At 41.9% G+C, this 12,899-nt stretch overlaps 1 protein-coding gene across 1 annotated transcript in view; it reads left to right on the top strand.

The window, feature by feature from the left end:
* The first annotated feature begins 1,198 nt into the window (after positions 1-1,198).
* Positions 1,199-12,899, top strand: part of LOC115362253 (6-phosphofructo-2-kinase/fructose-2,6-bisphosphatase-like) — a 37,743-nt gene continuing 26,042 nt past the window's right edge. The window contains exons 1-5 of the mRNA XM_030056107.1: positions 1,199-1,302; positions 4,078-4,203; positions 4,513-4,609; positions 5,231-5,297; positions 5,532-5,606. Of these exons, the coding sequence (XP_029911967.1) occupies positions 1,221-1,302; positions 4,078-4,203; positions 4,513-4,609; positions 5,231-5,297; positions 5,532-5,606 (447 nt within the window). The 5' untranslated portion in view covers positions 1,199-1,220. The remainder of the gene's footprint in view (positions 1,303-4,077; positions 4,204-4,512; positions 4,610-5,230; positions 5,298-5,531; positions 5,607-12,899) is intronic.

The following is a 12,899-nucleotide window of genomic DNA, read 5'->3' on the forward strand; positions in this document are numbered from 1 at the left end:
ATGGGGGGGCAACACACACATACACAGATATTTACAGGGTGGGGGGGTGACAGGGTGTATTGCGATATTGAGGTGTGCTGACATTGTACCTGCTTGTTGCATCATGCGCTGTACTGTATAAAAACTAACCCCTCCCACACAGTCAACTAATAAATAAACATGGACTACGCATATGCTCAACAAGCCTGGGCTTCCTCATGTTTTTGGGGGTGTCTGTGCCTGTGGAGTGTGGTAGAATCTGAGAGGATGTGTGTGTGACAGAGAAAGAAGGAGACAGAGTGTGTGTGCCTGTGGTGTGTGGGAGATTCTGATCTGAGATGTGTGTGTGTGTGTGTGTGTGTGTGTGTGTGTGTGTGTGAGAAAGAAAGTAGGAGACTGTGTGTGTGTGTGTGTGTGTGTGTGTGTGTGTGTGTGTGCATTCATGTGTGTGAGTGGTGGAATGCACACACACACACACACACTATGTGTCTTGTAATATGCCTATAGGGCTTTATAATGTGCCTGTGTTACTCAATAGTTTATTTGGATCTCATCATAACTTATTGTATTTTTACCTTCAAGGCTATATAATATTTACTACTGTAACATTCCTGATTACTGGAAATTTAATTGTGTCTGAACATCACGCTTTCATCCCTCATGATGTCACAATTTTTACTAATTTGTTCACTGGCAGATCCTATTATTTTTAGTACTCTCTCTCTCTCTCTCTCTCTCTCTCTCACACACACACACACACACACACACACACACACACACAGAGAGAGAGAGAGAGAGAGAGAGAGAGAGAGAGAGAGTTGTCCTCCCACTCAAAGTCAACGCGCGCATCACCAGCGCTCCGGCACGGTGACCCTCCCAGCTCTCCAGTGAGAGGCGTGGCGGAGGATGACAACAGTTATTGTGTGCAGGAAATGTTTACTGTGACGCCGGGAAGAGAGCGGAGGAGAAGCTCGGCAGTGACTGAGGGGTTAAAGTTGTCCTGGCTCCCCTGCCGCAGTCGGTGTGGCCGACCGAGAGGCTGCTGGACGGAATACTAAAGCAGAGCGAGCCGAGGAGGACGAGGAGGAGGAGGAGGCAGGAGACACTGACATTATTTTTGCAGGCTGCATATTGCATGTAACGACCGACACAGCGTCCATCACGACGCTCCAAGGCAACGGAGCGAGCGTGCACACATACTGTGTATGCACGCACTCCGGCGCACATCACCGCCAAGAAGGATGAACGGAGTGGCGATTACGCAAAACGTGGCCGAGATGCAGGGGGGCGCTGGGAGGACAGTCCGGCCCCAGCGTCCGCACGGTGAGTGCATGGCGCACGCACGCACACGCACGCACGCACGCACGCACACACACACACACACACACACACACACACACACACAGACAAATGCACACAGACACAGCCTTTCTTTGTAGTTTCACACCTTGGTCTGACAGGTTGATACTTGTCCTAGATCATGTGCTCATCACAGGAGGCGGGAGTTGGTTTTTAACGCTGAGCAGTGTTTTTTATTAGCAATGTTTTGGCTGTTTATGTAAGTGTGTGTTTCTTCGGGTTCAAAGCAGGACGTGGGCAGGACACAGAGTCCCTCAGTGCAAGGGACCTGAAGGCCATTCACCCCAAAGCTCAAGGCTCTGTGTGCATGCGTGTGTGTGTGTGTGTGCGTGCGTGCGTGCGTGCGTGTGTGTGTGTGTGTGAGAGAGAGAGTGTGCCTGTGTGTGGTTTAAGCACGTGCTCACATCGGTTTTTGCATGTGCTCACATAATTATATGTAACTTAATTTGACACACTCTGACTCATGCTGTTTAACTATGTGACCTTGAAGTAACAATCCACAGCATTTTGTATGCCCAAATGTAATTTCCCCCCCCTCTGTTCTATAATGTTGACAGTTGATATTACACAACAGTGACTCAAGAAACAGCCAATTCACAAGAATCCTCAGTTTGCTGCTTTAAGCATTCATTGTCTGGCAGCTCTTTCCTCAGAAATGATCCTCTGGTTCACAGAAAGTGACGTGTTTTATATTCCCAACAGCAGCAAAAGCAGATTGTTCGCATTAAAAGAAGAAGAACTGGGTAATTTGCTTGAGTATCAATAGTCACCATGGCTGAATAAAAGTAAAAAAAAAAAAGATTAAAAAAAAAAAAAATAGCAATGGCTGCTTAGTAGCAATAACATCACCAAAAGATAGAAATAAAACAAGCATTTCACACACATGACACTCATATAAGGGTTTGTTTGTTTGTTTGTTTTATTTAGATCCTCAATTAGCTTTTGCAAGCAGCAGCTATTCTTCCTGGGGTCTATAATTCTTCATAATGACAATACAACATCAATACACAGATAGACATGAGAGATGTGCACACATGTGCGTACATGACACAACATACCTGACACAACATACACTACATTATATAACGACAGCACACAGACATTACATAATAATCATATATCATGTAAAACAAAATCACAAGACAAATACAAACAAAACATAAGACAGACACTGCAATTATAACCAACCGAAAAAAACAGAATATATTTTAACACAAATAAACAATAAATGAGGACTCACACATCAACAATGTCCAGCTGCTCACCCATGCTGACTCGCGCCCACCCCTACAGCAGGGGCCCTGGCAGCAGCAGCCTTAATATCTGGGCCCTCCCGTGAATCAAGCTCAGGCCACCAAGCATGAGCAGCCAGGCAGTGCACAGACAAAACATCTACCGTTCATCTAACTCTGATATCATAAGGAGCATCAATGACCAAAATTCATATTTAGAAAATAGATTTTTAGTTTTTTTCAAGCTGCTAAGATTTAATTGAGTCAGAGAATAGGGAAGCAAATTCCACTGTTGCATTGCTCTATATGTCACTGTACGTTGAGTCAAGGTCTTGGATTTTGGTAGGGTAAAACGACCTTCAACAGCATGTCGAGCTGAATAACTGTGTGCCTCAGACCTAAGAGACAATTTTTCATGAATAGTGACAGGAGATTTTGAAGTAATGACATTCTTGATAAAAATTATTAATAAGTACAATAATCTATTTTTCACATCTAACCAACGTAATGATTCATACATTTTGGATACATTGGTTCTCCATCCACAGGATAGAGCAACTCGTGCTGCTTTATTCTGGACCAGCTGCAATTTCATAATATTACTCTTTGATGTATTGGACCATATTATAGGGCAATAGTCCAAGTTAGATAGGACCAAAGCTTCGATCACTTGTTTAACAAGTTGGTGGGTTAGATATTTTGCGCATCTTTTAACCAGTGCTAAGGCATTTCCCATTTTGGTCACCACCTTTTGTATATGTTTGTTCCATGATAACTTGTTGTCAATGATGACTCCCAGCAATTTAACTTCCTCTACTTGATTAATCACTGTATTATTTAAAATGAGATTAAGCTTTGGCTTAGACCGCAATGAGTGATCTGTACCAACAACTATACAATTAGTTTTAGTCACATTTAAAATGAGCTTATTATTTTTTATCCAGTCTACCACCATAGTCATCTCTTTGGTTAGATTAACATTTAATTCTTCAATTATTGCTGCAGCCAGATAAACTGTTGAGTCATCAGCATACATTGAGATACAAGCTTTCTCTAGTACTAATGGAAGGTCATTTGTGAAAATGGAGTATAGGAGTGGCCCCAAGCAACTGCCCTGAGGCACACCATGCTTCACATCTATAATGTTTGAACAGCTTCCATTAAAGTAAACTAGTTGTTTCCTCTCACTTAAATAGCTGTTTATCCAGGATAAAGCAGACTGAGTGAAACCATAATAATGCATTTTTTCCAATAATAAGTCATGGTTAAGAATATCAAAAGCTGCAGAAAAATCTAATAATACCGTGCCTACAATATTTTTGATTTTCCAATTCCTGTAACCAGTCATTGACCACCTGTGTTAGGGCAGTAGCCGTAGAATAAGGGTCATATGCATGAGTCCGCTGTGGGTCAGGGGACATAAAAATTATATTTTGCCCCCCACACCACTTTAATAGTAATTCTAATTTGAATACTACTCTCTTTCTCTGTCTTATGTGTGTTTCAGCTTCGGTGCCACAGTTCACCAACTCCCCCACCATGATAGTGATGGTGGGACTCCCAGCCAGAGGCAAAACCTACATCTCTAAGAAGCTCACCAGGTACCTGAACTGGATCGGAGTTCCCACCAAAGGTAATATAAAAAATTACAGAAGCGCACATAAACTCATATTTTACTTGGATTCCCCCCAAAAAGCTCTGATAACTAACAAACCAGTACTCTGTATTATGTTTAGACTCAATACTAAAATGATTCACTGTACAGTCATATCTGATCTTGACAAAGTACACATTCTGGATGTGTCTCGGTGCATTTATGGCAGAAACCAGTAGGCTCATGTATGAAGTGAAATTTTTTTTATCATTATTAATCAAAAAGATATATTTAGCAAACATGCTGCCACCATTATCTGTTTCTAATATCCCTGTATCCCGGTAACAGTGTTCAACATCGGGCAGTACAGGAGAGATGCTACACGTGCCTACAACAGCTACGAGTTTTTCAGACCCGACAACGACGAGGCCATGAAGATCCGCAAGTATGAAACAAACTCTGTCTTGTTGGAACAACTGATGACGTTATATGTTGTTGATGAATTGTAAACCAAACCAGAACAACTGTGTGTGTCTTAAAGGGATGGGTGAGATTTATTAACACAAAGTGGTATGACTCGCCACTAATGATATCGATAAATGGACATTATTTACAGAGTTGGTCTCCAGGAGACGTGGCTAACTGTCTGAGCGAGCAGCCAGCTAGATGATGAGGAACTATTTTGCTAATTGAAGAATGCTACGTACTGGAGCTTGTTCACGTATCACTCCGCCTATCAGCTCTGCTAGCAGACGAAATTTCACAAGGGAAAAGTTGTGTCGTAATACAATGGTGTTATTCAGTAAACAACATCGTTCCAAGGTACAGCATCTATAATGATTAGAATAGATTATTGTTGTGTCATTTTGGTGTGGTTGTTTTTCTGTGGGTTAAAATGTCAAGGCCCAGACACACCAATTCACAAGCCACCGACAGGGTCCGATGTTCATGCGTCCATCCCACTAAGTAGCCAGTTAATCATACCACCTTCTACTAATTAATCCAACCTATCTCTTTCATGTAACCAGAATGTGTGTTGTCTGTTTTTTGCTCTTCCTGACCTCAGGGCCTGTGCCATCGCTGCCCTAAAAGATGTGTGTGACTACTTTACCAGAAAACCCGGTCAGGTGGCGGTGAGTGAAAAATAATACCACGTTGTTGATTACTCAGTGATCTCCTTATTTCCATGTTTATGTCTTTGGACTTGGGACCTGAGGAGGTTAGTCTTGCTTTGTCACAAGACTCAGATATGCACATAATACATTTGGACCTACAGGAAGTCAGCCTGTAGCCCTCTGTTGTGTTCTGACACATAATTAAGAAAAGTCAGTTTATTATTTGACCTCATTTTCTGTGGCTGCTTTAAGGTGTTTGATGCCACCAACACCACCCCGGAGCGCAGGGAGGTCATCCACAGCTTCGCCAAGGCAAACGGATACAAGGTCAGTGTTTGTGTTTTTCTTTTCTCCTTAAAAGTGGAAACCTGAGACTGAAAATTAGCTCATCTTCTCACTTTTTTTCTCCTGCTCCCTTTCTAGGTATTTTTTGTGGAGTCCATATGTGACGATCCTGAAATCATTGCTGAGAATATTAAAGTAAGTGTGTGGTGGGTGTGGGTGTGTGTGTGAGAGATTGCTTTTGTGCAAGAGTGTGTTCTTCTAGGGTCACCACAGGAAGGATACTTCAGACCAAGAGCAGTGTTGAGCCAAGACCCAGTGTGCTTTGTATTACTGGTGCAACAGATTGAACTAATCAGAAGGCAGCAGTGCAGTGCTGGTCCAACTGTGTTACAGCACAGTTCACTTAGTGCCAAATCACATGTTTGGTGAGACCAAAATTTTTCTATAGCCTTGGGGCTAACATATTTTCTGCTCTGTTTTTCACTCTCGCTTCATTTCTTCTCTCTGACTCTCTTTCAGTTCCCTTCACATAATACAAATTCAATGACCACATCAACATCAAACGTGGGTAAAAAGACAAGAATCACTTGGATGCTTGGGGAATTGTGAGTTGTGAGTTTATTCAGTGACAGCAGTGACTTCCTGTTTATTCCCACTCTTTCCAACAGATTAAGTATCATGATAATACACTGAGTGCTGCTTTACAATGCAAAATGAAATAAACTTAAACACTGAAAAAGAACAAATGGGGAGCACTAAACTGGAATGTAAAGTACAAACACACAACTGCTGGGAATGAGGCAATGACTAGAGAGATACACAACATCATGTGTCAGAGAGTATGGAGAAAGTGAATAAAAACCTTTTATTATAGCATGGCTAGACCAACACCTTTCAGCCCTTAAAGAGCCTTCTTCAGGGTCATAACATAAACACAGGTTGCTTATAGTCATGAGGCCAGAGGTTTTTTTGTGGAGGTTTGAGGTAAAACATTTAAAAAGTAAGATGTAAAAAAAAAATTGTTTAGTGACAGACTTAATTTTGGTGGTTACATTCAATAACATGTTTAAATTTTGACACAACTCCTCAACACCCACGATGATAAGTTGTCCACTGTCAAAAATGCGCCATTTGAAAAAAAAGGGAAAAAATAAAAACAATAGGGTTTTGCTTATCTTTAAAAACCCAAGCACCTGATTGGACAATCGTTTTACCCTTTCAAAAACAGCAACTTTGCATTTCTCTGTATTTTCAAGGTTTAGAAATAGACACGAATTTGGAGTTGCAGTATGTGAAGAATGATTTTTTTTTTTACTCTATGTGAATATACCTAAAACTTAAATAGTAAAAAAAAAACCTCCTTTTGGGGGCTTTAAGAGTAGCACAGAAAAGTGTGTGATCATGGGCAGCAGCAGCACTATAATTAATGGTTTGATTTCCAAACATGTTACTATGAAATGCTTTGGAAAAGAAGATTGTGTAGGTTGTTGCAGCAGTTCTCTTACATAGAGAAGAGCAGGAAACCAGTGAAAGTGTTGTGGTTGTTACTGTCATCATAGAGTTGAAACTGTGCAACAAGACCCATGTAAACTGTATCACCCTCCTCCAGCTGGAGAGTGACTGCATTGGAGAAATACTCATGTGGACTTTGGTTATAAACCGCGTTGACTATCACTGGCCTGCCATTATGGTACAAACTTACACCACTGTATACAGAATGTTGGAAATCAAAAGCTGTGAATCTGAAGTAGTACATTCCTTTCACTGGTGCCGTGAAGATACCTGTTGCTGAGTTGTAAGCTTGGCCAAAGTTGGACAGGACCTTCGTGTAGATCAGTGTCGTGTAACCATCAAATGGTCCGACTTGCCCTGAGTCTGTCAGAGCAGCAGAGAAGGCCACCTTAAGCCGCTGTGCGCTCTCTCTCTGCAGCTCCTCCAGCTGGCTTTCAGTGTCAGTCATCCGAGCCCCAATGGCTGAAAGCTGTGCAGTTTGCTGTGAATTTTCTCTCTGGAGATCATCCACTGTTTTCTCACTGACTGCCAGTGTGCCTACGATGGCTGCCAGCACTTCTGCGTTGTCTTTCTGCAGCTGCTCTAGTTCGTTCCTGTAGAGCTGCAGGTTGACCTTCATGGAGCTCAACTCATTCTCAGTGGCTGTCATTCTGGAAGCCAGGGCGGTGTTTTCTCTCTCCATGTCCTCCAGTTTGTTCTGGGTGGACTCCAGCTCTGCTCTCTGCTGCTCCATCTTCTCCCTCATGTTTCTCAGTTCCACCCTCTGCTCCACCACCATGTCTCTCAGCTCCTTCAGCTCTGCCCACAAATCAGGGACTGAGGCTTTCTCGCTGTCGGTCTGCTTGTGTGTTGTCTCTGTGGCTTCGGTTTCTGCCTTCTCGTCATCCATGTGGCTTTCTGTCTGTGTGTTTCTGAAGAAGTCATTCTCTCCAGCCCCTCCGCTCTCTCCCTGAGCCCATGAAGCACAAAGGCAGAGCAGCAGCACCGGTAGAACTACCACAGTCTTCATTCTGCTTAACAACCACCGGTCTATTGGGCTCAGTCCATTTATTTATATGCATGTGTCTGGGAGGTAGAGCATGAGAACTGAGCATGTGCCAGTGGCAGAAAAATCATCAATGTTCTGGTTCAAAATGGAACTTGCTGCCGAAGGCTTTTTTGGTGTCCCTGAACTGCAATCTTGTGGGACTTTCGCAGGTGGCTTTTGCTTTAACTGATCTCAACACCTAATCGGGTCTGAGTTTTCAAGGGAAAAGTGTGAACAATGACACTTTTTAGGTGTTGGTTGTTCTATTTACATAAAAAACATAATTGTATTAGCATCATTTTTTGGGGTTTTTTTTTTGGAGAAACTCTATCTTTATAGATGTATTTGCATGAGTTTCAAAGCATGTAAGGTGGTGGCCAACACAGGTAAAGCCGGCACTGGTTATAGCAGCCCATCAAGCAGGAACCCTGCAGTATAGGCACACTAGTATGGCAAGCCAGAAGATTCAGAATGTTTAGTTGTCATTTGTGCTTACAGGTGTTAAGGGGAAATGTGAAAAACTTTCCATACCACTGGACATATAATTTTTTGGGCAACATCTAAGGACAATGTGAATAAGATTTTCCAAAAGCTGAAAATGCTGTCTATATAGTGAGCAAAAAATCATGATGTTGTGATGAATAGTTGCTGAAACAAACAACTGTATTTGAAAAAAAAAAATCATCAGTGTTTGTCAGACTTATTTCAGTCTTATTAGTGGTTTCAAGACCAAAATGGTAAACTTTCACTGATATCCTGATTTTTTAATATAGGCTTCCAGGTTTCACCAACAGTGTGGCACTGTTATTGCCAATGTTAGTTTGCAATGACGGGTTCACCACAGAAAAACAAAAACAAAACAGAGAATGGATGGATTAAACAGTTAAGTCAGATCAATTTTGCCGGGCTTTCAACAGCGTTGTTTTTATTCTTTTTTTTTTTTTATCTACCAACATCTTTGGTCATAGGTTTCAACTCCTTGGGTTTTAAACAAGCCAGTTGGCAGGTGATGTGATTTTTTTTAAGGAGGTCACTATCAAAGTGACGATGTCTCCCAACATAAAATCATAACCATAAAGTAAATCTTGACGATAAACAACCTTCGCTATTTGAGTGTTATGCCTGTGTCACCATTATTCCTAATCTCATAGCTTTAGTCAGATCTCACAGGTCTGATGCTGTGTATGTAGGTAGAATAGAGGGTCTGCTCAGTTTTTGCATACACTGGCCTTATTTTAAATTCAATCAACTTATCTCTCTTTTGCTCTATTCCTTTTTTCTCTTCGCTCTAATTGTCCTACCTCCCCAGGGAGACAGAGAGAGAGCGCTCCGTTTCCATGGTGATAAATGGAGTCTCATCATAATTTAGCCACAGCAGTGAGATAGGATATCACATCATTAGCAAGATCATCCTGATTGATCTATGTTTGTAGTCATGACTCTTCACCTCTCTTCATTTCTTTCACTCTAATTTCCTCCATATCTTTCTCGCTCTCTCTATCGATCCATCTACTTCAATTCTCTAACTGTCCCGTTCCTTCTGTGTCCGTTTCTCCTTTTCTCTGCCCTGCCACGATTCTCGTCTCACCCTTTCCTCTCTCTTTCTCCAGACCCACTCCGACTGTGGAATGGAGGAAGAAGGATGGCAACATCAAAGACACAGGTGCGCAGCTGAAGAACTTTAACCGCTGGCTTCACTTCAGAAGCATCAGCCAGGAGGACGACGGGGAGTATGAGTGTAAAGCCAGCAACAGCCAGGGCTCCGCCGTGCACTCCTTTACCGTCACAGTGGAAGGTACTGCACACACAAACAGTACTCAACTGATCTGACCGCATGAGCCCTGAGGCATCAGTGTAGTTATCATAGAAATGAGGGAGTGGCAGCCTCTGGCAGCCTCTGCGTTGCTTTTTATATCGTGTGCCATTCGGCAGGCAAATCTGCCGGATTGCTTTATAGCACAAAACAGGAAGAGCATTCTGCTGGTCCAGCACAAACAGAGCTAAAGTTTTCAGAGTTTCTCACACAACGATGTTGGAATGAATGAAAGTAAGAGAGCCCTTGACCCAAGGAAGTGAGGATCCTCTTAGGTCTTAATTTTGAGAACTAACACTACAGGCATGACAAAGAGGCTACTAGTTGTCTTGATTGTGGTCTCTTTTGTTTACAGTAAATATCAAGGTATTGCACTTAATTTGTCAGTGGCATACAATGTTTATGTTTAAAAATGCTTCATGTTCAAATGTGATCTGTTGCCAACCCCATTCGTTCTCTCTTTTTTCTTTCTTTCTTTCTTTCTTTCTTTCTTTCTTTCTTTCTTTCTTTCTGAGTTTACTTCCTGCCACCGCCCTTCCCTCTCCTTGTTTCTTGCTGCCTCATTTCATCTGTTTGTCTTTGTCCTTTAGAAACACACATTACTTGGATATCTGTTATTCAGTGATTGTTGTAATTGTTTTGAGCTTTCTCTTTAATGGTTTTCTTGCATGTTTTTTGCTTTGATTCCATTCCTGTGGTTGGTGTTATCTGTTTTGGATTTGTACTTTGTTTTTCTCCTCCTTTGCAAAGTGCTTTCTGCCACTACAAGCAATTGTAATAATAGTAGATGACAGTTGTTTTGTGTGTGTGTGTGTGTTTGTGTGTGTGTGTGTGTGTAGCAAAGCCGTATTGGGTAAAGGAGCCGCAGAGCCTGCTGTACGCCCCCGGGGAGACGGTTCGTCTGGATTGCCAGGCGGAGGGCATCCCAACCCCAACCATCACCTGGAGCATCAATGGTTTGCACCTCACAGGTACTGCATATTATTATAGCAGCTAAGTAACTACACTACTTTCATATCTACTACAGAACTAGTGTTATTAAATCCAAAATCAATGTGAAAGTTTTTCTGTGTTTAATGTGTTGTAAAAGTGTGTGGACTGACAGAAGTTACATCATTGTTGTCAAATCTTCAGAAGCCAAAACAGAAATACACATATACGTGATGCCCAGCATACTGGCTTCAAGGAAAGGAAGAGATTTAAAAACTTTTACTCTCAAACTGAAGTTCTTGACAAAGTTTTCAAACTACTTAAACTACTCTCTACAGTATTTCCTAAATATTTATTTGACCTTGCCACTGCCCAGTGCAATTTCTAGAGATTCAAGATTCAAGATTTTTATTCGTCACATGCATGATGTACGGGTACAGCAGCAGTGAAATGCAATTGCAGCAACTCAGCACTGTGCAAGTAAAAAATAGATACGAATAAAATAGATAAAAAAAATTAAATAAAAATAAAATAGAAAGTATATATAACACTCCTATATACAATATACAACCTATGTACAATATACAACAATATACAATAAGTCCAAATAAGTACAAAGTAAGAAAGGGAATAGAAGAAGAGTGAATGAATGGGAACGTGAAAGGCACTGAACCCCATCCACAACTAAGCTGCAAAACCCTGAAGAACAACCCGCTCCAACGGAGGGTCAGAGTTAGCGTGAAACCATGAGACCAAGTGACAGACGGAACCCGACGGTACTGGGATTCAGGAACTGTCAGAAAACTTTTCTTTTGGTGCACTTAAAGTTTGACAGAGTCATTATAACCTTCATGGAGCTTAACAGCTGCCAATGGGTTTCAGGGAAGAGGAGAGTCCATTTCCTGGCTCTTGCAGGCAGTCCACTCACTGTCCACTTTTGCAGAGAGTCTTTTAAGCTTAGATGAATTTACCAGGATCTTATTCTTGAGATGGATTAGCTTAATCTCTCCTGAGTGCCTCTTAGAGAGGAAGAGTAAACAAAAGAGGGAACAGAGAAACAGAGAGGGAGACAGTCCGATTCTTTGTTTTCTCTCCTAATGAAAATCATTTTTAGCACTTAAACCTACCACCCTACCTGTGACTAAAGGGGGGGCAAAGACAGAAGAAAAGTTAAAAATTAACAATCAAGAACACAGCTGCTTGAAGTTACAGGGGAAACACTGAAGAGGGAGGAGTAGAAAAGGTCAGGGCCTGTAACAGCTGCTGCTTTATCTGTTGACGGAGAACATCCTGGCTAAGCATTTCCAATGAAAGGTTGCCAGGCTCCGTCTCTGTTTGACAAACGGACTATACTGGCATATTGGTCTCAGGAACAGGTTTCACTTTTAAACTTTCCTTTTACGTTTTCACCCCATTTGTCTCCCTCCTGTCTCCGTGCACTCCCTCCTCCCCCCGTCTTCCCTGCAGAAGTGGATAAGGACCCTCGTCGCGCTGTCTCAGGTGGTGTGTTGATACTGAGGGATGTTGAATTTGCTGACACTGCTGTGTACCAGTGTGAGGCCTTCAACAAACATGGCAGCATCCTCACCAACACTTACATCTATGTCATCGGTATGTAGCCATTTGGTAGTGATCAAATTCCTGTGAACGCAGCCTTAACCAACTTAGCAGCGGATCTGTGTGGATGTGTGCAAAGCAATGTCTGAAATGCTAAATAAAACTTGTGTGAAAGCACCGTTTGCGACCGTTTGGGGGTTTGAACAGTTTCAATTTGATTTGTCTGGGCTGTGCATTTCCTGTTTTCAGGAAGGACATTTATAATGGTCTTTGAGGCTGAAAATGAGCGCGCTGGTGGATTGTATTAAAGCCACAGCAAAGTACAAAGTTTCTCTTTAGAAAAGCTTGTGCTGAGGTTGTGCTTTGTATATTTACAATTTAATACTGCCTGAGTTTAAAAAAGCCCCAAAACTATCTGTTAAGCAATTAGAACCAAAATTATCTTGACTGGTAGCAGGCAAAGAGAGGAAATGAAAGTTTCAGCTGCTGTAAACCG

Source organism: Myripristis murdjan, chromosome 7 (assembly GCF_902150065.1).
Source record: "Myripristis murdjan chromosome 7, fMyrMur1.1, whole genome shotgun sequence".
In the NCBI taxonomy this organism is placed as follows: domain Eukaryota; kingdom Metazoa; phylum Chordata; class Actinopteri; order Holocentriformes; family Holocentridae; genus Myripristis; species Myripristis murdjan.